This window comes from Dermacentor variabilis, chromosome 4 (assembly GCF_050947875.1).
Source record: "Dermacentor variabilis isolate Ectoservices chromosome 4, ASM5094787v1, whole genome shotgun sequence".
Lineage (NCBI taxonomy): Eukaryota > Metazoa > Arthropoda > Arachnida > Ixodida > Ixodidae > Dermacentor > Dermacentor variabilis.
In genome coordinates this window covers 165,308,061-165,333,573 of record NC_134571.1, presented here as the reverse complement: position 1 = coordinate 165,333,573, position 25,513 = coordinate 165,308,061, and the positions used below count along the sequence as shown (strand labels likewise).

The following is a 25,513-nucleotide window of genomic DNA, read 5'->3' as shown; positions in this document are numbered from 1 at the left end:
GCCTCGTAAAACTTGATGCAGTGGTTGCCGAGAAAAACGAATTCTCCTTTTACATGAGCTTAGATAGGAGCATCCGAGTTAAAGCTTTCTCTTAAGACTACATACGCTAAATGCGCTTGAAGATACATTGAGTGTACAGCTAAAAGCTTGTCAAAAGCGTCCGTCAAGCGTTTCAGGCTGGTTTTAACTGGAACACCTGTGCATTTGTAGCAGATTTCAGCGATGGATCATCCTGAAAATGATGCTAGTGTTTGGATTTCTTCTAGTTGAGCATAAACTTACTAATTTTCGGCTTCGCTTTCGCAACTGGAATTTGTGTCTTAAAGTGAATAGTTTAAAAGTTAGTTCACGAACCTTTTGAATTAGTTACGTGGACATTGTGACATGTTGTGCAAGTTATGTTCGCCCCTCCGAGTTCCTTCCCTGAACACACCGAATTTTCCTATGTGCTGTGTGCGCATAAAAAAAAAAAGAAGACAACAATACCACATGTATTAGCTCGAGGAAGTTTGTTGGCATTTACATGTCTAGCCCCGAATCTGACGACTCACGAAAAGTTCGATAGACGCCAGGAGCGTCGGTTGTAAACTTAAGAAGAAGAGTATCTGACATCTCTAAGCTGGAAGTAACAATAGAGGGGACGGAGAGGATGTAAAGTGAGTTTTACGAAAGTACTCGCCGACGAAAGTGTTCCACGCCAGCTGCCATTACAAAGGCTCCCATTTGGCTGCTCACGAAAGACGGTAAAGCTGAGGGACAATCGCTTGCTGCGGCAATAAATATGGGCTCCTGACAGGTGCACGACGAAGCGCCGAAATGCAGCACATGATTACGAATAAATGAACATGCTGTTCCAGACAGAAACATGTTTTCTGAATCAGTAAAGGTGAGCGGTAAAATTTAGGACCGAACAGCGGCAAGGCCGACATAGGAGCATGAAAGACGCGTTCGTGGTTTATGTCTCGATAATTATGTTCTGTAGCCCTAATTGTCCCCAAGGCACGAGCCTCCCGTTAACCTCGGCACCTTAACGCTCATTAAGCTTACTTCTCCCTTTCCCTATTTTAAATTGCGCCACTTTAATCGAGAGTAAGAGTTTTGTCACTCGTAGGGTAATTTCTCGCTTCGTTATGAGACAACCAGCATACATTCTAAGGGCGGGGGTCATCAATCTCAACTGAAAGAAATGTGGTCAGGCGTAAGCTATGCAGATATTGAAGGTAGAGGAGGATAGGAGGGATTGGGGAAGGTTTCAACTAAGCTTCGACAAAACAACACGAAAGTGTGAGCCGTAAAGATATTCAGTGGCGCGATTGCGAAATCTGGGGCAGGATGGAGCTTGTGTTACGGCAGTAGAGAGACAGCCCCAACGTTCAAGTTTGCTAAGCAGCGCGAGGGCGTAATATTGGGCACAAAGATTTAGGGGTGGTGGGGATCAGGCACAGATAAGCTCTGATGTTCTTGAAGCAGGAACACTCAGTCTTGTAAAGAGCGACATTCTACAGCCTTACCAAACATTGGCTTTGGCTGCAAATATGATCTAAAGCTACGTGCACAGGGCGGTTAAGAATTATTTTTATTTTTATTTCTTATTTCGCTCCTCTCCTGGAGCCCATGAAACTCTACCCAATTTTGACCTTTCTTCAGTAAGGGGTCGGTTGGGGGGGGGGGGGCAGCCTATTAGCCTAATACACGTGACTTGCACTTATATCGTTGCCGCATATATCGTGATATCGTTGCCGCCAGCAGGTCTCGCAAAAGGCGGGCGGCTTAGTCCCATCGGTCTAATTATCGCTTATCTTTAGTAACGCAGTGAAAGCAGTCTACAGTGATCCAACTGGCTCCTGTGCCGCCATGTGAAAGTCACGCATATCAATCCTTTTAATTGACTGCAAAAACAAAACAAAACAAAGATATGATATTTTAGGATATTACTGTGCCACAGACTTCTGCACATACGCACAAAATCTCCTTGAAAACATGTTGTGCAGTTCTTACACCCGTAGATTGATGAGCAGCGCAATTTTCCTTGAGCGTTCATCTCTTGAGTGTTCATGGTCTTAGACCTTTATACCACGCGTTTTAAATGGGAAGAGTCAAACTGTTTGACCGTGCAATGACGTCCTTCTGAGTAAAGATGCGATATTCGCTTAAATTATTAGTCACGGTAAATGCTTATAAGGAGTTGCAATATTTGCTTTTGGACATTCGCTGGAAATGCAGCACTGGAATCGCTCAATGTTCGAGACATGTACACTAAGGAGACACTGCATCAGTAAGGCGATACCACTCCCCGAAGTTGCGATGAAATGCGTTACACTTAATATTTTTCATATAAACGACCCTCGTTTTGCGCAAGCGGGGCAAAAATAAGCGCAAACACGAATTTGTGAGCTGGTAAGTTCGAGGACGGATATCTCAATATTGCTGCTATTGTCTCAGGATTTTTACTGAGTGAGTGTGGCTCAATTGCTGACCGGCTTCGATTTAGGAATTAAAAGTGCTCTAAAATAAGTATTCGATACATCAATTACCAGATCATGGTGGAAGTATCCCTCAATAATTGATTGTCATACATTTTCTTACGTCCGCAGATGTCGGCTGTGCGTTGCGAAAAGAAAAACATAATCTCGATTTCACTGTGTTTTACAACTGTAGCTCTTTTCACTTAAAAACATGGTATTGCTCACCGTGCGTACATGAAAACACCAGTGAGGCGCGCGAGGCAACTTTGCATACGATGGCAGCATCAGGCAAAGCGAGTTGAAATTTCCCTCGCTGGCCAGCAGCTACTAGAGGGAGAACGTTACCGACACAAACAACAAAAAACGCGGGGATTAGAACATCGTGCAAATATCTGATGTGTTGAGAAGCAGCGAGAAATAAATAAGGCATAAAGATGAAATGTGTCAGTAGGTGAAGGCTTCCATGACACACGCACGTGCTCAGAACGTGAAAGTTTAATAAAGAAGAAACAGGGCAAGAAAGTTCGAAGTATGCAAAACAGGTAATTGGAGCTGCTGAAAGGGAATGCCTGAGTGAAGAATGATATACCCATGCTAAGAATGAAAGGAAAGATGGAATGCGGGAATAGAATTTCGGACGTTTGCAAGGACAATAATAAAAAAAAATGTCTAGTTTAATATTTGTTGAAGCCCGATGAAGGGGAAGGGGAGAGAGGGAAGCATTGTTTAAAGAAAGTGGGACGGAAATGTCTAAGGCTTGTAGAGCTGCCAAAAAATAAAAGAATAATATTTGGCACAGTTCAAGTGAATGTGAAAGTAGACAGCTTCAGAAGCCTCGTAAATCATTACGCGAATGACTTCAGATCTTTTACCGACAGGATCTAATGGTCTTCGGTAAAGCAGCGCACGATGAATTGCTTGCCAAGTCAAATAACACCTAGATTAAATGGACCAATTTTTTAAGGATACGATAATCGGACGTTCATCTTGTGTGTGTTCCCCGATATAAATCGTGCGCTCCGCATCCAAGATAATTGCAACAGGTGTAGCCACAATTCTGCGTAAATGTTTCTGAGTGCAAGATCGCTTCGCTTATTCACTTTTGACTGCCGTGAACGTGGATGAGAGCAAGGAAAGAGAACATCAAGAGACATTGGACAAGAACTAGAGAAAAAATAAGCAGAAGGAACAAACAGGTAGGAGTAACAATTGATGCTGGGATAAACACAATCCTATATCTTTGCTCTGAATCGCATGGCACACACACTATAACATGTGAAATGAACGGAAGCGGTAAAGAGAATGCCAAAAAAGTACACGTCGAAAACATTCCACGTGTCCTTTCGTTATCTGTTTCATGAGAAAGTAGAGGGGTTTAGACGAGTGAAGATCAGTTATAGTTGCCTCATATCTTTGGTAAGCAGCTCGAAAACGCGTGATGGCGTTAAATAGTTGGCGGCTGAATAAGCCATTGAGACGCAAGACAAAGACGAAAGTTTGAAACACGTAAGCAGGAAACGCACAGCAGCAGCGATGCGTTACGAAGGTAACTTCGAATTTTGTAGTAAAAGCAGGAAGTCAGAGTCACAAGCTAGACCTACGACACCGTGCGCTGTAATAGCAGTGTTCGAGCTGAAGCTTGAGTACAAGTGCACTTCAAAGTTATGCATTGGCCGAAGCACGTTCGTAGGCCTACTCGTGCTCTGAAGTCATTCGATACGCATCAGGCAGTTGCAAATGCGCGAATCCAGCGGTCCGGCCGAGAAGACACTTGTCGGCCACTGCAAGCACAACCGCCGTGCAATGCATAAGGCAGCGCAGCACAGATATATGTATAACGCGTGTCCCGTGAAGCCGAGTACGCTCTACAGTCAGCGTAGCGAGGCCGTCTATCACCCCTGCTTGTAGGCGTCAGCTCGGCGCACGTCGTCGTCGGTGAGGAAGGGCGCGTTCTCCACGCCGATGTAGTTGTTGACGTAGAAGAAATCTTGCGCGCTTGCGCACGGCACGGCGTCTTCGGGGAAGGCGCACGTGAGGGACAGCTGGTCGAACACGGTCTGGTTGCCGCACATGAAGCTGTAGTGTTGCGTGTCGGCTGAACCGTCCGGTCGCGTCACCTGCGATCAAGCGGGTACGTGCATATTTTTTTTTAATACCTGCATTGCTCCATTAGGTAGTCGAACGCGTTTTATTTTTGACAGCATTGTAAGATAATCAGTGCAAATATTTAGGAAACATCCCGTAGTGAAATACACAGCATATGCAACATACACGGCACAAGAGCTCGCTGGTCATGACATTTTTTTCTTTTCGCGGCTACGTATGAAGAAGAACGTGGAGGTCTTTCTGTCTTGTCTTCTTCTTTCTTTGTGCGCAACTTCAATTATTCTGAAACTTGTGGCACTGCAGTTCTCGTGTAATGGAGTACTGAATGGTTTAACAAGAGGGCACCGATAGTCATGACTAGCGTGATGGGGGAGGTGGGATGGAAGTGGGACCAGTCAGCTGCCGTTACCAGAGCAGGACCAGCAGCCGTTATCAGACCTGGAGGTGGGACCAGTGACGACGAGGTGGGACCAGTCAAGCGGCGATTATGCAGCTTTTATCCTGCCATTCTCACCGCCTAAGTACAGCAGTGTAATTATGTGGTAAAGAAACTTCTATCTATCTATCTATCTATCTATCTATCTATCTATCTATCTATCTATCTATCTATCTATCTATCTATCTATCTATCTATCTATCTATCTATCTATCTGTCTATCTGTCTGTCTGTCTGTCTGTCTGTCTGTCTGTCTGTCTGTCTGTCTGTCTATCTATCTATCTATCTATCTATCTATCTATCTATCTATCTATCTATCTATCTATCTATCTATCTATCTATCTATCTATCTATCTATCTATCTATCTATCTATCTACTAAATGCACGTGCTGTTTGACTAGTGATATGGTGTTCCGAGAATTTGACGAGAAGGCATTCTCAAACGAGTTACAGTATGAGTACCATATGTTCGTTATTTTAGTCTTACCTGTTCCTCAGAAACTATGAGCCAGATAAATTGGGTCATAGTTTTATGTCAACTGTATGTGATTTATAAAGGTTGTATACATCCTATCACTTATTGCGGTAGTGATTTGAACCGATAGTTTAAATAAATAAATAAATAAATAAATAAATAAATAAATAAATAAATAAATGGAGCATTACGTGAACTGAATACATGTACCTGTCGAAAATCACTTCATCTCGCAGAACTTGTAAATATATGTATATTGCAATACTGTGTTGTCTGATTAGATTTGCGATAACCCAGCTTTCTTTCTTGCTGAAAATTTCTTTCGCATTACTCATGATTTCGATGAGAAAGCGATGGCGGTTCTCTCTACATGCGTTATTTTTGCTTAACCAGAAAGCTCCCAGCCTTTATCTGACAGCGTGTGTGGTTTTCATCACATGTGCTGTATAAAAAGAAAAGAAAACCACAAAAATACCACTATAGCGCTCGCTATGAATATCCAACGCAGCAGTACCTTATAAACATCATTCGCAGTCTTCTAGAAAATTCGCATGCAGATAAATAAAAACAGGAAGAAGTAGGCTAAAAATGTTGCTCTGCAAACAGAGCCGGCGTCTCCTGTGGAGCGTGACCGCTGTCGCCACCTTCTCACCTGGTGGCAGACGTGGTACACCTGGCAGTTGTTCTGCACGTCGGCGTAGTACCCTTCACCCGGACACCGGAAGTTGGTGGAGAGCGGGGCGTACAGCAGCAACTCGGAGCCAGCCGGAAGCTCGTACGCCTGTCGCTTGGAACGCTTTGGAAAAAAAAAAAAAAGAGAAGTCAAGGGAATGTGCAGGTAGGCCAGGCAGTGAAGCGGCTGGTTACTGCCATTGCATCATAATCATTAATGTTAGGCACTCCGCAAGGTACAAACCTCCCGCGAGAACTCTCTATTATTCAAGCCTTATCCGAACCCTGTGAACTCTACACTCTCTTTGTTTATTCTTTGTACGTCCACCGTACCCTCAGACGATTTTCACTGTTAAGCGTCCATCACTTTCCTGTTTCAAACCACCACTTAACTGCTATATGTACGCTTCAAACATTCTGACATGAGTATTTTATCCTAACTTCAAGTAGAGCATCATAAACTCGCGTACATTGTTCCTTTGCTAGTATGCCCAGGCGCTCTCATTCTAAATAAAAAAAAAAATTGACTCGCCATCCCGACCCGGCAGAAGTGGATGTCTAGCGAAGCTGTTGAAAACGACCACCACAATTGCTCAGAGATGTAAGCAATACTTTATTGCCTGAGAGTAAATTTAGTAATGGTAATTTAGAGTAATGGTAGTAATGACAGTAATGATAATTTTGACAGCACAGCACCGCTGATCGCATTGCGGTTTTTTCCCCTTAGCCGCTGCTCGTATTCACACTGCTCCTTGGGAGTCATAACTATGCGTTGCCTACCTATAGCGGTGCTATCACTACAATGAAATCAGTTGCCAAACTGTCTCTTTTATATACATAAGACTAGTGACGTCACTTCCCACGTCGCAAGCTGCCGTTGTCGCGGCTGCATGCGCACAGTAATTGTTTGCGGGAAACGTATGCGGGGAGCGCTACGTGCTTCGCATTGTTATCAGGAGCGCCTCATAATCAATTATGTGATTCGGATGCTTGTTTTGTGCCTATTCTTTATTGAAACGAACGCTGTTCTGTACGTTGCATCCGTGATTCCAAAGAATGCATGCAATTTTCGCTTGACTTTGCTGAATACTTCAAGCATGCTTCAACTCCGCCGCGGGTCTGCCCGGAATTGCACTACATGCTGGGATCGGCCCACAGTTGTGCTCACGGACATGGACACGAAAAATGCCGACCAATGAGAGGGTCACAACTTCGCTGTAAAAGCTTTGCGCCGATAAACAGGTGGAGAAATGAAAGTTCAACGTCGCCGGGTCTTCAAATATGTCCCTAAGAGTTCTGTAAGCGTTTCGCGTTGTGGAATAGAATAAAATAGGTCTTAGGCACCAAATTATATTCCTTGAAAGATACATTTACCATTGTAGTGTTCGTGGTATAATAAGCGGCACGAGGATGCAACTATCCGAAAAAAGATCGCAGTTCCACCCGCGAAGCACCGATTGCGATGGAAAATTAGTAGATAGCTGTACGAAGTAAGGATAGTAGTTTTAGTGGCCGTATAAACTTGTAAACATTCGCTTATTAACTACATTAACAATGATGGAATGTGTAAGCGCGACTCAACGAGGACGCAGAAAGAAACAGACACACAGAGACAGCGCTGTCTTTGTCAGCTTATTTCTACGTCCCTGGTCAGTCGCGCTTATACATTTTGTCATATTCAAACCAACGAGGCCGCCAACGTGTTTTAACTAAATTAACCAGCACGGTGTCACGCGCTCGCAGGTAAACATGAACACATCTCGCTCGATGAGCGCGGAAATACGCTGTTGGCTCCACTCTGTACGGAGTGGCGGGCGAGGAGGACATCGAGGCAGCCTATAGCAGCCGCCGGAGAAGAACGCCCTTCCTCCCTCGCCTGACCCACTGCTTCGCGCGCGACTGGAGAGGGCACGCATCCAGGCCGCGTTCCTCGCTAGCGCACGCTAGAGTGAACCGCGTTCACCGGCTCACCCTCACACGCTTTCAGTCATACGGAACCTCACGGCTACGCCGACGGCAACGGCGGCACTGACAGCGACGGCGGAAATGCGCCTGGAGTGTCCATATAATTGCTATCGCCATAAAAATGGGAAGTGCCTTGGAATGGACTTCAATGTGAAGCAGCTCTTATATATAAAAAGCTAGGTGATTTCGAACCCGGAATTTCCTTAATTGCGTTTATTCGCGCCGCAACGAATATGGAATCGGCGTAAGAAAGGAGAACTTGATGGAGCTTACAAATTTCGACAACACCGGCCAATATTTTTTTCAAAATGTCTTTACGGTATAGAGCTATTCGTAAGGGTATCGTCATGTACGAGTACATATTTAATACCGAAGGTTTCGGGTCATTGTTAAACGGAACTCGCGAACAAAAAGGCTGTCTGAATTCCGCCCCTGGGTAACAAATAATGCGCCTCACCTTCCGCGCTGGTGTGGTGCCCACGGAGATAGCCAGCGCTGCTGCTAGAAGAGCTATTTGCCACGAGACGGAGGCCATGACGCCTGATGTGAAGGCAATTTTGGCCGCTGAAATGAGAGGGATATTTGGTTAGGACATGCAGGTGATCACTCTTGTCACTGCTGATAGGTTGCTGCGAGACTGCGAGATCCAATCACTGAATTGATGCATACGAGGTTTAGAGAACCAAAAGAACAAGGTGAAAAAAAGAGAGAAAAAAAACAAAGAAACAAAGCTTTAAACGCTGCAGCGTTTTGATGGCTTTAGGTTCATACAGTAACTTGTGGCATAGGAGAGACGAAGAAACAGGGCGTGCCATGATATTATCGAACACTTAGCAATCCTCAACTGTTCTCCCATTTCAGAAATTCGCCGATTTCTGCACCTCCCCCCCTCCCCCTCCGTAATTCCTGAATGGGCGCTGTGGGTACTAAATAAATAAATAAATAAATTAGGAATGTGACTGCCGAGGCCGGGGTTTGAATTCGCTCCTTTGTCCTTAGTCGCGGAGCACCGCATACTATCATATACAGGAGCTCGTGGTTGAACCTATGAGCCAATGTGTAAACTAACCTCAACCAACCGCATTACGGCTCCCATTGCAATGACGAATTATTGCGAGGTCGCAAAGCGCATGCACCCATAGGGAATGCTGAGTGTGGCTTCAGTTTAGAGATATGCGTTACGAAAATGTACGACGAAGTGCATTGGTGTTCTAGTTAAATTGTGCTACTCTGTTTAAGATGGCATTTTGTTATAGAAAAAAAGTCGCAGTTTCGCCACAAAAGCGAAGCATCGATTGCTATAGCAAATTTGCAGGCAGCCACGCGAAATAAGGGTATCACTTTTATTGGTCGTGTCAACTTGTAAACATTCGCTTGCTCACTAAATTAATAAGCATGGTGTCAGCGCGGAAAGCAAATATCAACACATCAGACTCGATGACCGCGGACACTCATTGTCGAACCGCTGCCGTGAGCAAGCGCTGCAGCAGCAGCGAGCGAGGTGACCTGCGCGCTGTCTAGCGCTTCAGTGCAAGTTGACCGCTGAGAACACGCAGCACGCACGAAGGTGCGAGCCGTCAACGCACCTAGACTCTGCCGCCGACGCATATCGCTCTCAAGATACGGCCGTTGCGACCGCGCGCAACCGCCGCATACGTAGTTGCAGCCGGAATCCCGTTTACTTTCTCCGTGCGTGGGCGAGCTAACGTTATCACCCCGCCAGAAAGTGCCTGGCCGGGGCGCTAACGTTTCAAAAATAATGACGCGCTGAAAGTCTGTAATGCCAGTGTCGTTGCAGAGTGTGACCCCATTCTTTGGCCGAAATAGTGCCGAGTCGCCGCCACATAGAGACGAACGTACGAAAATCAGTTTTACTGGTTATCAGCTTCTATCCGTTTTACTGCGATACCCCGCCAGCCGGTAAATCTAATACCACAAAAGAGCAAAATGTCCATGAAAGATGTGCTGTTTTGTGAGTTGAAGATTGTTCACTTTGAATACATAATTATACATGACGCTGAGGGAATAAAATAACAAGGGAAAGTGACAACCTGATCGACTATACGATCTCGCCTCCTGCACCACCGGCACAAAAATGAAACACGGACATTAAACTGATCAGAGCTGCTGTTACGCGAAATTACATAGATGTGTGATTTGTGTTCGCTCTTTAGCCGGCCTTTAAATATGGAGTGGACTTAAGTGTGCGTTTTGAAGTGTGAATCTAGCCACTGTTAGAAATGCAGGGGAATCTGGAAACGGAACAACGCATTAGAGTAGTTTCGGAATTGCTTACGTGTGATTTTACGCTGATAGAACATGATACGTTAGCGGGACACAATAAGCAATTGTGAAAATAGGCGGCAAATATATAGCACACATAACCATTTCTGTAGCTCTATAAAGCAAGACGGAAAATGAAAGTGACGTGAGATGCTCCATTTTGATTGCGCATTGTTAAAGATGAAACAGTGGGCAAAAATACATTTGTAAAACGTAAAGCAAGGGCCGGCAGAATGATCACGAACTTTGTCATGGGATAAGAAACGTGCGCAAACGTGAAATTGTAGTAAGGGGAAAGTTAAACAGCAATAAGTCTTTTCGCGATATTCTTGCAGGTAAGCAATTCTTCGACAGCGACAGATTGTCTTCGTGATGAAAAATGTCCTTTCCGATTTATAGCTCTATAGACAATGCCTTTCAAATAGCTGCGTTGACGGCCCCATTGAAATCGACTATGGGTGTGCTTCTTGCTGGGTGTTATGGCAGTCAAATATCCTTTAGGCTCATTATAAAACCTGAGAACTTCAATAATGCCAAGCGATTGAAAAGTTGTGTGTCGACTTGGAAGTTATGGACAATGCGGGCTGCTCTTTTCAGAGCATTCCATTTATCTATGCAAGCCGTAATAATGCTATCTTGTATAGATTAATATGAAGTGATTCAGATGAGAATAAAATGTTATTACAATACACAATTGGTAATTCAAGGCTTTTGAAGGGACGACATAGCGATGGCACAAAAATATGGCTTTGGTGAAAGTGACGATTATTATTGTTGTCATCCCCGCTGCTACGAGCACTATCAGATAATATTGTATTTCTAGAATGAAGGCTTGTCTCAGTGATGAACACTCACCCTAACCTTGCGTTAAGAGGCTCTATCCTATCTCTGAAATTTCGTTACTCTCATCGAACCACCTAATAAGGCAAAAATGCACTCTACACAAGCCTATACAAACCTACGAGGTTTCAACAAACGATTTACGCGATCCCACCATTACATGCATCTTTAGAAGCACGCAGAATGTGATGTAATAGGTTCTACTACTTGTACCATGCAGTTTACAGAGGTGGATTATTGTTGTCATGCAGGTCTTATATTTAAGTTGAAAGGCCATTACCCTGAGTTTTGGCCGACAATGTGCGCATTGCCGCTCGAACACAATTCCAAATTTCGTAATGCACTGTTGTCATCGAACATTAAATTATTTTCAATATATCTTTTTATTATATCTGATCCGAATGACTGCTTTCCAGGAATTCATTAGCCTAGGGACGTATTCCCGAAGCAAAACTGGTAATCTGACATACATTTTTAACGTTACAGACAGGAATGATTTAAAAGTGTGCCTACCATTTTTATTATGTGTTATTTATTTTTTTTTTTGAAATTTAAGTGTGCTGTTCTCGCTCATACGTTTTCGTAGAGTGAAGAAAAAGATCAAACACAACCTTATATTGCCACAAAACGTTCTAAACTGTATTATTTGCAGTGAGGGACAGCTCTGTGGACCTAGGCTTGCGAAATGATATCCGTCAATGTATAAGTTATTTATTTGTTTATTTTATTTATTATGCACTCGAGACTCTTGGCACAACTAGATGGAATTTAAACATTAAGACAGCTAGACTGGAACCTGTTACATAATTATTGTAATAACAGGCACAGTGGAATACAAATGAACAATAACGGAACATGTTTGTAGAAAAGTGTGATAACAGCCGTACAATTACACAGATTTGAAATGGTACAGCACTGAAACTTGGTGTCGTAACACAGACTCAGAGTCTGCTTGGATTAATTTGCTCCAATCGGAAACTGTGCGTGGAAAATAAAAATACTTATAAGGATCAGTTTTAGCTAAATAAGGTGTTAGAGAGATAGCCTGATGTTAGCCTTGTGGGTCCAGTTAGTAAGGATAAAAGATAGGATTATGGGTCTATGGTAAATTTTTTTGTAAAGAAGCAGAGAAAGGATGTCAATTTTGAACTGCCATTGAAGTGTCAACTGACCAGAAGGGAAATGCCATTGCCGTTAATTATTTCGAATGGAGAGTTACATCCTGAGAATTTGTTTTAAATAAACCAGGCTGCCTTCCTTTGTAATATTTCAGGCACTCAATGTTTAGTTGAGAATATGGTTCCAAACTGTATACGTGTATCGTAACTGGGGTCTGATAAACAAATAGTAGCAGAGTAGTTTACCGTTGCTTGGGGCGGCTTTCAGTTTTGCTTTAGGAAGCAGGATTTTCGAAAGGCAGATGAAGGAACACTTATTAACGCGCATATTACAGAATAAGTTCGTTGTCGATGTCACGACTAAGCATTAGCAATTGTTAACCTTTTCAGCGACGATGAACCAAGTTCGTAAGTAGAAGAAGAGACATGTTTGTTTACGCGCGATGGGAAAGGATATCTTGTCGGTGTTAACTATCCAGCATTCCCTGCATCACTTCAATATGCTATTCAGGTTGCCATTTATCTCAAGTTGGTCACCAGGACAAAAACCTTTTTCAACACAATGCTGTCATCTGCAAACAGTCTATTTAGCACAAAAGGAGCAATTACATGAAGTTAATTAGCACGGTAAGCCAAGAAGAGCACGGTGCCCAGTACACACCCCTGTGGCACCCTGACGTGATTGGAAGTCTGTCAGCAAGCTGTTCTCCAATGCCTGTGCGATTCTTCCGGTTAGGTGTGTGGAAGTCAAGTTGATAAACATTTTTAACGGTGATGCTGTTTAAGGTGGTGGTTAGGCCTCCGAAGATGCGCAGCAGAACCTCGCCGAGCGATGACGTCATCTCGTGCGCCGGTAGCACCATAGCTTTGCCTCGCCGCGCCGTACGGAGGCCGCGCATGCGCAGATGTGGATCTAAGCCGTGACGTGACCACGGGGATATAAAAGCAGCTCCGCTACGCCGCCGCGCCGACAGAACAGCCGGGTCACATATTTACAATTGCTACTAGGTACAACGGGACGTGGCAGTTGCGTAGACGCCGGACGTTTGCGCGCATGCGCGGGTAAGAGCGGGTGCAAGATAGGAAATGTGGGGACTTTTGCTCCTTGAATATATGACTCTACCTAGGCACTACGGAGAAGTTTCTTAGCGCAGCGGATGGAGCCGGGGACCACGCGGGCGCGGACTGCGATGTCGAGGAGTTTCTGGCCACGCACCGAGAGGCGCCTGCTCACTGCAGGAAGGAACGAAGCAAATATCCACAACCCCACGGGCGGCTGGACAGGTCCCAGGTGGTCAACCTGAGACGGTTGCAGACGGGCACTTTCAGCAACCCCGACCACCTGCACCGCCTGTGGCCCGCGCTGCACCCGTCGCCCGCCTGCCCGTGGTGCGAGCACGAACGGGCCGATGTGGCCCATGTGCTTTGGGAATGCCAACGCCATGAGGAAGAAGGACCATGAGGAAGGGGGAAGACAACAGCAGGACCCTCTGAAGCGGGGCGCCTCGCTGAGAGATGGCAAGCCGCCCTCCTCAGCGGGGCACCTGAAGACCAGGAGTGGGTCGTCCAGCGGGCCAGGGCCATTGCCGAGGATCTCGGAAGATCTTCCTCGGGCGATGGACCCTTGGCGGCCTTGCCCCAAGCACCAACAGCAATAACCATTGGACAAATAAAGTTTATTCCTATCCTATCCTATCCTAGGCGTGCCGGCAGAAGTCGCGGGGCGCGGTAGTGCTGCGGTGTATAATTTTTGGGGGGAACAGCCCTTGCCACGCGCAGGTCTCGGCGAGCCCCAACCCACGGACCAGTCCGAATTCCAGCTTTGATGTCCTGGAGGCGCCGCCAATGATGCGAAATAATGACACGTTGTTACAATTAGTAAAAAGCACGATTGAATAGATATAGTTATGTCCAGCCGCCAACTTGTGAGGCTAATTTCAGCATTACCGCGCCCCGCGACAAACGCATACAACACGCGCTAAGAAACTCCTGCGTAGTGCCAAGGCAGAGTCATATATTCAGGGCGCAAAAGTCCCCACATTCCCTCTCTCGCACCCGCTCTTACTCGTGCATGCAAGCAAACTTCCGGCGTCTGCGCAAGTGCCACGCCCCGCTGAGCCTACTAGCAATTGTAAATACGCAGCCTGGTTTGTGACGAAGAGAGCCATGGGTGACAGAAGAGCGTCACTCCCGAAGTAGAGGAAGCGCGGCGCCAAAGCCGCCGCGCCGCTATTCGAGAACGGATGCTACGACTTCGGTCCAATCCCGAATATCGCGCCGGTGAAGCGGCGGTGAAACGTCAGCGAGTTGCAGAAGACCCAGAGTTGCGAGCTCGTGTTACCGAGCAAAAGTCTGCGTGAAACTAGACGCGTCGACAAAACGATCCGGGTCATGAGTCATGGAAAACTTTCAGTGGCAAGTTCGGAAATCCATGCGAACGCGTTCTTCGGGGTAGCACGTCGGTATCTAAATGACACCTCAGCTCTTTTCAGACATGTCTTGTCGCAGAAGAAACCACGCATAGCGACGCATAAACTTAGCCGAACCAAGAATAACCTGGGTTGGGCCGCCAGCTTTGCTGTTTGCCCAGTCTTCGCGCCACTAGTGCGAAGCTGCTCCCATTTTTTTGGGGGGGGGGGGGTTAAAATTATTCGAAGCTCTGAAATTACTTTATTATGCGGAACCCGTTGAAAATGTTACCTAAAGTCAAGAAATAGTAGGTCTATCTGGCCGTTGCATTCCAGAGGTAAAGCGAATGAGTGAACTGCGATTATTATTAGGGTTATTATTGATTACCCTTTCAGAACCATTGTTGGTACTCTGTTAATAAAGCACGATCTTCCAAAAACTTGCGTATTCGATTAGCAGTCATACGTTCGGCAAGCTTGCAGCGTCGAGGGGTTAGAGATATCGGACAATAATTCTATGTTTGTTATCTGCCACCAGACTCTTAAACACACGGACAACACGGGAAATCACCCAGCCCCCTTACAGTTAGGTCATTTGTGAAACCAGAAACAAAATCCCAAGAAATGTCGCCAGAAGTTCAGCATGTTGCTTGGAGAATTATGAATTTAGTCGGGACCATAACAAAGGTGTTCGTTTCTAAGTGAAGCAGCACATGAATGACACTAGCACTATATGTAAAAATACACGTGTCTTATATGACGCAATGTGGCATCGCATACGTACACTGTTGCATCAGAAAACGAACTATTGAAGTAATCCTTAAAATATTGAGCTATGGGACATATGACGCTCTCTTCACGTTTGACCACGCTCCCTTCAACTGATATTTGTGAAACCGGGGTTTTCTGTTTTTTTCTTTGATTTACTGTCAAAATTTATGAAGCTAGTTATTTTATGAAGATCTGGAGCGAAGGTTAGAAATAGTTATATTTCGTGGTCTTGGCCGCACGGGCAAGCTTGTTATGCATGTGTCTAAGTTTAGTGCATTGCGCCAGCTTTATTGGTTAACCGTTTGGTAATGCGTGTCATACGAATGACGTCCTGAGTCGTGCAAGGCGTTTGTTGACTTTATTCAGCTTGTTCGGGACAAAGTTAACCACACAGTAGTGGCACATTTAATTTAACTTGTTCCAAATAAGTGAACATGCGTATTTAGTGCCATCGCCTTGAACCATGCAAACAGGTTTGCATGTGTTGTTCGATGCATGCGGCAATGGCAGGTAAAATATTTTCAAATGTAGAGTATAGAGGAAATGTTTATGTTGGTTGTACAGCATGCGTTCTGATTTTAACGGAATGGTGATCGGAAAGCCTTTGCTCGACTTGCACAGTATAGTTAGAGAACTGAGGAGAACCAAATCCAACACCGAGATGGAAGCACCTTGTATTCGAGATGGCTTGTAGACTACCTACCAAGTTGTATCCTCACATAATACTGAAGGTAGCATTAACATGTTCGTTACGTCGACTACTGGCGTAATCCTAATTAAGTCCAATTAATTCCAATTAAGTCCCGACTGGCTAGAACCACAACGCAGGACAATTTTGCCTGTCTAATGCTTGGACATTTCTACGTTTATTCTGTGTGACAGATCTGGCGTGGCATCCAGAGGCCGATTAAATCATATGATATGATACAGTGACCCCAATCAAGATATTTTAACACGCAGGTATTGGAGGTTAACAACGTCGTCTGGCAAAATAGCCTGAATGCTATGTTTAATTAAGAAAAATAGAAGCGTAATAAATTGTTCGAAAATAACACATTGTGCAAAAGTTGGCGTTTTGCACTTAACTAACAAAGACATTTAAAAAAAAATTCCGTGTCAAGTTATGCAGCTTGAAATCTAGGAGTACGATGGCAATGGTAGTGGTAATAGCACGAACCGGTTGGTTCGTGCTATTTCTGAAATGACAAAACACACACACACACACACACACACACACACACACACACACACACACACACACACACACACACACACACACACACACACACACACACACACACACACACACACACACACACACACACACACACACAAACACACACACACACACACACACACACACACACACACACACACACACACACACACACACACACACACACACACACACACACACACACACACACACACACACACACACACACACACACACACACACACACACACACATGCCGAAAATGTAAGAAGCGCAAATGTGTGCGCCAAAATCTCGGAGGCCACAGCCGTCATTCGGAGAGTGCGAGCGAGGAGTCGTCCCAACACTGCGTCGCATAAGCCCCCTGAATACTCGGGAGGCTTTGTGCAGCACCTAAAGAAGCTTTCGCCATGGCGCGTATCATCTTCGCCTTGGTAATGCAACTTCGTCGACGTCGTCCACCGTAAGTGAAGATTGATGAACAAGTGCACTCACGCCAATGATGCAGGAGCCACCCGAACCCGCTATTGCAAGCACTTTCACTTGCCGTCCCTACAGACTGTTTCTTTTTTCCTTTTCTATTTTTGTCATCTTTTCCTGACCGATAATGCCGGGAACGTGGTTCATGGTATTCTTCGAGCAAACCCAAGAGTGGCGGCTTTCATTAACGTAGCGCGTATCGCGCGACTTCTCTGCATGACGAGGTATACGTTCTTATTTGCGGAGGACAGAGAGGCTGTATGAGCGCAACGATGGATGCCTCGGGTCCCCGTCAAGCAGTGGCTGGCGCGACGGTTGCCATCACGAACTTAACTGATGCCCCCTCACCCCTCTCTCGGCGGGTGCGCCTACTGCTGTTGACCTCAACGGTCTTTTATTTGCAACACCTTAGGGGGCACAGTTAACCAGGTCACAATCTGGCCATCGTCCGTAAGTGTTTGTTCATCGCAAAACACATTTCCAGCGAAAAAAAGAAAGCTATAGCTGTACTGCTGTGTCAAGTTCATACATATGTGATCTGCAACATTGTCGGATGGATTCAGACGCAATATGAGTATTTAGGAAGTTGGGTGATGGGGCGAAATAAGTGATTTTGCAGCAAGAAAGTACGATAAGTCTGCTTTGGTGTCAAAGAGAATAGCAAATTCGGAGTGACATTGACAGCAAATTCTATAGCACGATAGGGGCCTCGAGTGTGCGCTAAATTCAAGTAAGGTGGTAGTTATATGTCACCTAATTGCTTTACATACTTATATAAATGCTCAGTTGAAGCACGCACGATTTTGTTGAAACGGAAAGCAACCTGCGCGAGTAAAAGCAACAACGCCAAATTTTGAGCAATATGCGGATAATAAAAACGGCAAAAAGTTTCCTGATGACTATCGAGTCACCTAACAACCCATTCGTATAGCCGTGGGATGAAGCAAGGTGAGGGAACAAAATACACGCATAGAAATGAATAATAACTGGGAAGATCGGTCGGAGTACGGTTTGACTATATAGATTCTTGTTTGTAATGAGACAACTAGCTCGGTTTTTTTAGTGGTTCAGTTTGTTGTGGGGGGGGGGGGGGAGCCCACTTGCCTGACGTGCGCTAGAACTCTTAAAAAACTTTCAAAAAACGGGGCAAGCTTTTATGTCTGAACGTCGTACTTGAATATACGCTGTCAACATGGCTGCGACGCCTCAGGCGTATGATGAAGGCGTGTACAGTGATGCTGCTGTATGTTCGACAGAAAATAAACGTAGCGCTATATAACTATGACCACGTCACTTGTTCCGTTATCATCTTCCTTTGTTATCATCGGGAGCGTTTGTGCACTGCTGCCCGCGACATCGCGGTGCTCCATGATAGCCACCGCATTAAGTTGCAATGAATGCCGGATATGATTGTGTAGAACGAAACTCGCCTATACATGTCAAACTTCCGGAAAATGCAGGATAGATTCTGTGCGGAATTAGTTGTAAAACTTTTATGAGGTTTCACTCCTAAAAGCACAGTAAGGCTTTTTTTTTAACATTCCAGATGAATTTAGTTTACTAGAGAAACGGCAGATTGTCGGTCAGGCAGACGTTGTGACGTCACTAAATCCAGCGGTCATAGCGTGTAAAAACTGACGCGAGTAGCGCCGGCAGATGGAGACCCGAATTCTATTTTCTTTCTTTTCTTTTCGAGAAGCTGTTGGCACGGCACGTCTTGACACGGAGCACGACATGAAGAAGGAAAGGACTTCTTATGCTTTTTTTTCTTTTTGCCTGCACTGCGCATGCGGTAGTGTCGTGTGTTCGCAGGAAACCGTTCAGTTTAGGGCCGCCAGCACACGGGTGCAGAAGAAAGGAACCGGACGCACCCGCGGTGCTAACTTTCCCCTCTTCCCGTCTCTGTTGTCCTTCTGTTCCGACTTCCTGTTCCTCTTTTAGTTTTCCATCTGCTAGCAGCGGTACACCGAGTGCTTGCGTGTTTACATACACCAACAAGCCCAAGACACATCCCTCCCTGTTCGAGGGAAGACCAAGTTGCGAAGGTGCGTGGCAGAGCGCGGAATCCGGTCTGTCGAGTGTGGAGGCTAGTTTCGCGCGATACAAGAGTACGTTTTTAATATGTATTATGAGCGCAGCTATCACAATGTTAAGAATTTCTTTTTGTTATGTATACAGAAAAGAGAACTTGATTCGTCCGGGATTGATATAATTGTGTTTCACTTTATTCCCATTTCTCCTCACTGAATTATGTAACTTCAATAACTTCCTTTCGAAATGCCCATCACAAAATATATTTAATTTATACAGTGGATTTAGTTTTACGCGTTACAGCTCTTGAAACACATCTTAAGTGCCATCGGTAAATAGATAGTTCTTCATGTGTAAAAAACATGCCGTTTCATTGACAGAGCCACAAGTTACGTGGGAAGAGTAAATATGAGAAATAGTCAGTGCGGAACCTGCAGATGTAAACAGCTTGTGAATAGGCTGGTATGCCGAACGGCGTTTCGAGCCGTCACCAACGAGGATGCCTCTGATTCTTAGGTTAAGCTTAGAGAAGGATCATGAAAACGCGCAAGTCAAAAGAGTAAATGCTATTAGAAATTGCCGTAATGGCTGCAATAACGGCACAAAAAATATGCCTTTTTTATGCTGCACGAGGCTCCTTCGATGAGCGCTTAAGCTCCTTCGATAAGCTCTTTCGCACTGCGCTTAGGAGCAGCACGGAGAAAAGCACATCGAACACAATCGCTTTCCGTATTCTGCGAAATTTCTGCTACGACTAGAGAATGCTTGCTGATGAGGGTAATTATTTTTTTTTTAAACAGTAAACAGTTCCTGCCTACAAGACTAAAAAAAGAAGTATTACGCTCACTAATCATCTCGCTCCTAAATTCATTCCGGTCGGAATCGTTCAATGAATGTTTCTTTCTATCTTACTTTTGCTCACTGTTTAATCGTTTCATTGAATTCTTAGTTGGAGCGGTTGTTTTATTATTATTATTATTATTATTATTATTATTATTATTATTATAATTATTATTTGTGAGTTTACTGCAGCTATCCAATGCTAGGGCAATTCCCTATTATGGGAGCATGCCACTTTGATGACATGTCATCGCCACCATCATCATCATCATCATCATCAGTAGGTGTGCCCCAACACGCAATAATAGAGATAGAAAAGAAAATAGAGACGGGGAGAGGGAAATTAATATATATTCGTAAGGCAGAGAGGTCGGCCTCAGTCATACCTTTCTCTGACCTGCTGCTCTACACTGGGGAAAAGGGACGGGCAGAAAAAAGAGAGAGAGAGAGAGAGAGAACGCTGAATGACGAGGCTGATCGGAGAAGGGTGCATGTGCGTCTGCACAGGTTAACACCGCTGAGGCAACTCTAAATGCGTGCATTTAACCCAGTGGCACTTAGAGAGTTTGTAGCTGCTCTTCTAATCACGGCTACGCTGTTTGTGTCAGGCGAAGCAACCACCCCCCCGTCCTTCCCCCTGCTCCCCCCCCCCCGCCAATAGAGAAGCATCAGAGAGCGGTCCTCTATCGGCGTGTGCCAACCATGACAGCAGTTTGTGCCGTACTCGGACGTACTACATACACAGGCCAGCGATAAGGCGTGTTAAAAAAGAAACGAATTGACAGCTTTTCTACGAGAGCTCGCATTGAGACCCTCCAAGTTTTCCCCAAGACTGTATGTGTTGGTTAGTCGAAACAGTACGTAGACCTACCGCAAGATTACACAAGCTCCTCTGTGCAAGGTGCACTTGGGGTTTAATGGATGGATGGAAAAACTTTATTTTCGTCAGAACGCATGTGCGGACGATTCCGTGCTAGATGGCCATCAGCTCATGGCTGACGGCGACCTGGGTGGCCCACTCCACGGCCCTGGTCTGGACGACCGGGTCTGAGCTGGCCAACACGGCCTCCCACTGCTCGAGAGAAGGATCACGCATAATATCCGCCGGTGGCGGCGCTATGCTACAGCTCCATAATATGTGGTCATAGGTGGCCAGTTCCTGGCACCATTTGCATTCCGGCTGAACGTCCGGGTAAATTTTGTTTAACACGTATGGGCTATAGAAAGATCTCGTCTGCAATCTTCGCCAGACGCTTTCCTGCGCCTTCACCAATAGCTTGTCCGGTGGAGGGTAAATTCTCCGCTCAAGTTTGTAATGGTTAGTGATGTCGTGAAAGGACACCAGCCCATCTCTCGTGGACCTCCCTGGAACGTCCGGCTCACCTGCTCGGCTGACGAAACCTCGAGCATTCATGTGAGCCGCCTCGTTCCCAGGGTTCCCAGAGTGGGCCGGTACCCAGACAATTTCTACCTCCGTAGTCCCTCGCCCCGTGGCCCGATTTAGTAATCCTGCCGCTGTGGCAGAGATTCTGCCCCTCGCCAAATTTCGGATGGCTGTTTTAGAGTCGCTGAAAATCAGGTCAGCTTCAGTATTACCTATAGCTAGCGCTATCGCCGCCTCCTCTGCAGTTTCTGAGGAGCGGGTTTTGACTGATCCAGAGGTGAGTAAGCGTCCCCGGCCGTCCACCACCGCAACTGCAAATGCGTCCTTGTTCTCATACTCGGCGACATCTACGTAGACTGCCCCGTTGTACTTCCCGTACTTAGCATGTAAAGCTCTGGCTCTTGCCCTCCTACGGTTCTCGTGATGTATCGGATGCATATCTTTAGGTAAAGGTTTTATGTACAAGCCCTTGTGCATTTCTCGCTTCACCTGAATTTTCATGTCCCCAGCTGGAGGATCAACTCCAATGCCGATCCCTTCCAATATATCCCTCCCTACTTTCGTTTTGGAAAGTCTACTGAGTTGCATCGCCAAGTGTGCCTCCCGCAGTTCTTCCAAGGTGTTGTGCACCCCTAATCCCAGCAGCCTTTCGGTAGAAGTATTGTTAGGCAACCCAAGGGCCGCCTTATACGCCTGTCTAATCATAGCCTCCACCTTGCCTTTCTCCGTCGCGTCCATCTTCATATAAGGCGTCGCATACACTATTCTACTGAGCACAAACGCCTGTACCAGCTTACACAAGTCCTTTTCCTTGACGCCTTGTTTACGATTGGCGACTTGTTCTGCTCCGTGCGTCTGGCGCCCGTCGCTGCCCGCCTGCTTCTCGCTAGGCCTACTCTCGGGATTGTTCCCGTATACAGATTTCTGGAATCTATCTTGAGCCCGCAAAACCCAGGCCCATTCTCCCGCCTCGAACTCTTCGGGCGTTATAGTCTCTCCCTCAACGGAGTACTCCATTGTCTTCAGCCTCACAGAGGCCCACAACCACAAGTCACCGTCCCGGAGCCCGGTGCCGTCGGCGGCGGCTCGGCCTAATGATGAGGCCTAACTTTGCCGCGCGGTGGTTGAGCACGAAAAGCGTGGAAAAACCCCTAAAAAGGGGGCAAACTTGCCGAAATTAGGTGTCCGCAGGGAGAGGGCAACTTCCTGTGGACAACCCCACAAAAAGCAAGTCCACAGCACAGGGAGTTCCACCGAAAAACGGTCTCAAAGCGGGAGCCCATGCGAAGCACGTCCGCAATCTTCGACTTCGTCGTCTTCTCCACTTGGGGTTTAAGGTTTACCAGATAATACAGGTTACGGGATTGCACTGTTACCAACTTTAGCTTGGCTTACAGCGTTCACATGTACCGCCATGTAACTATTACTGTTGGAGATTTCTGATATTGGGGGCGAGCTCCATCACTGGAAAAGCTGGCGCCACCGTCGGCGTGATGTGGCATGAGGGATCACGTGGACACAGCGGCCGCGTTGGCTGCTTCGCAAGCGCCGAAGCGAGCTGAAAACGAAAGTTTAAAGTCGCACCTGCGCCGCGGTTCTGATTAAGTGCTGAGGCTTTACCGCCTTGGGTGTCTGCTTGACAACATTTAAAAGTACTATAATAGGTAGTGGCTGCCTTTGGAGGCGTGCAGCATGGTAGGCTACTTACTGCTCAGTTCCGCAGTGCCGGACGTACGCAACGAAGCCTAGTGCAGCCTTATTCACACGTAGCCGCAGGACAAGGAGCTGCGTGAAGCTGGGCTGGCGAAACTTCGAACTGGCACACAGCCATCGGCTACAAATTGGGTATGCAGCAAGCACAGACGGCAAGAAGATTTCTGCTACGGCGACGGGACTGCGCGATGTTCGGTGAGCAGCAGAAAACACGCACTGAGACGCTCGCCCGCACCCGCTGCCCGGCTAATCTCATGATGGTTTGGTATATGAACTTGTTGACACCAGATACTGGCAAGTCCACTGGAACGGGAAGTAAGCGCTAAGACGCACATTAAAGAAGCCAAGGCATATGGTCATGTTTGTATTATAAATTAATGCACCGGATTACGAAAAAGAAGCAGAGGGAAATCGCACGCCGAGAAGACCGATAAACATACAGTGCGACGCAACTTGAGAAATAATATTGAAATGTCCAAGGATTTAGAAGACAAAAAAAGATTGAATCGTCGCGACGGCACATCACAGTCGCCGTAGGGGTCGAGGTGTCTATAACGAAATTATTTTTCAACAGTTCTGATAGCGTCCACGGAACAATGGTTGCTAGTGTACTGTCAAATGCTCATGGCACGCTGCGAAAACGCGCTCACAGGGAAAGCAAAACATTGTGCGCGGACATGCATGCAAACGCGCAGTCGGTTGCTACGAACCCGTGCGATCGCCGCATTGAGGCTTCATTCTGTTACGCTCCACTTGGTTATACAGACAGCCCACTATTTCACATAGTTTACTCTCAGCGTATGCCTACCTTTCACGCAAGAAGCCGGTTCGGGAGACTCCATCGCGGCGTGCGCGCGCAGTGGCGTTCACTGTACGTATTCGGTAAAGAGACAGCGTCTGTAAACGATTCTGTGCTTTCAGTTTGTCCAAGATTATTACATGGACAGTGAAAAACTTCCCTCGTTTTGAGAGTGCCTAGAAATGTCCAGGAGGGCTGCCGCGTGGTGTTTTATTGCGCGTAAGCGAAACCTATGAGGAGCACGCCGCGTGATCCCTCATACCATGCAAGGGGGCGGTTCCGACAGATGGCGACTCCGTAACTCCTAGCCCCGAATAGCCAACTGTTAAGCTGTAGATTGCTAGGCGTTACGCTTAAAAAATGAAAATTGTGTCTACTCTGTGATCACACTTTCCGTGAACTGTCTGAAAAGAATAGAAACGTAACGTCTTAAGCGTTCATTAAACATGCTGCCGTTTTTCACATTTCTGCTAATTGAGTTTTTCGCAACGTGTACCGTGTAATTTTCTTTTTTTCATTCCGTCACTGCAACAAGAAAGTGCCTTAAAATTCCAGAGTAATATCGTACACTAAATTTCTCGAGAAGAACACTACGCTGAGGCGACACATTTGCAAAAATGTTTGATACGCCGCCAATGGTGATGTACACCAGTGTTGCTCATTATAATAAAAACACTTCTCTGCTACTTAACCACTGAGCAGTGCATTTCATTGAGTAGTATTCCTTTGCACTGACTGTATCTAAGTTGCCGATATTATCACTTTACGGTAGCTACTGCTGGAACTGACCGCGCCTACCAGCAACCTCCACGGGCTTTTCGAAAGAAGCAGATGTTTTGACACGAAAGACCGTGAAGCACATTTCTATCATTCGACTACACGGGCTGACAAAACCTCGACTCACCTCGCGCAGTTGACCGCAGGTAGTCTAGATCCTGAGATCTTGGGGGCCGCTGCAGCGTAAGTGATATCCTGGGGACGCACCGACTTCCTCGCTGACACACAGAGATGATGTAGCGTGGCCACCCAAAAGAGAGCGCGCTTTTATGAGCCCGGAAGGAAGCAACGCATCATATTCGCCCGGAAACAATGCGCTTATGCTCTCACCCGAAACTCGAGAGGTGGTGGTAAGGAGAGGGCGCCGGATGAGTCTCTGATTGGCCGAGACCATCTTCCTTTAACGTTGCAGTTTTCGCGAGAGAGTGTGCGTGTGTGTGTGAGAGAGAGAAATGAGAGACAAAACGGTCGCGCGCGCGTCTCTTGCTTTCTTTACTTCTACTACTGCTAGAACACCGCGGTGCCAATGGCGCTTGGCCACCCGCGGTGACGTCATGAATCGCGTAACCGAAGCAAGCGGACCGTATCAGAGCTCATCGGCTGTCGTCTGCTTAGCGGCGGTGGGGCGCAGCATCTGCTTTTGTTCCCCGCTGCCTCGCTCTCCATTCCGCGAATGACAGCGCGGTAGTGGCCTTGAGAGGAGACGCTCGAAGAAAGCTGCTGAGGGGCCGTT

General features: G+C 46.3%; 1 protein-coding gene across 1 annotated transcript; it reads right to left on the bottom strand.

The window, feature by feature from the left end:
* Positions 1-1,480: 1,480 nt before the first annotated feature.
* Positions 1,481-25,061, bottom strand: LOC142579916 (uncharacterized). Its single transcript, XM_075690586.1, has 4 exons — positions 24,908-25,061; positions 8,578-8,684; positions 6,136-6,279; positions 1,481-4,582 (listed from the first exon to the last, which is right to left on the bottom strand). Exons 2-4 carry the CDS (start codon positions 8,653-8,655, stop codon positions 4,358-4,360), a joined length of 447 nt encoding a protein of 148 aa, XP_075546701.1. The 5' UTR covers positions 8,656-8,684; positions 24,908-25,061; the 3' UTR covers positions 1,481-4,357.
* Positions 25,062-25,513: the final 452 nt, after the last annotated feature.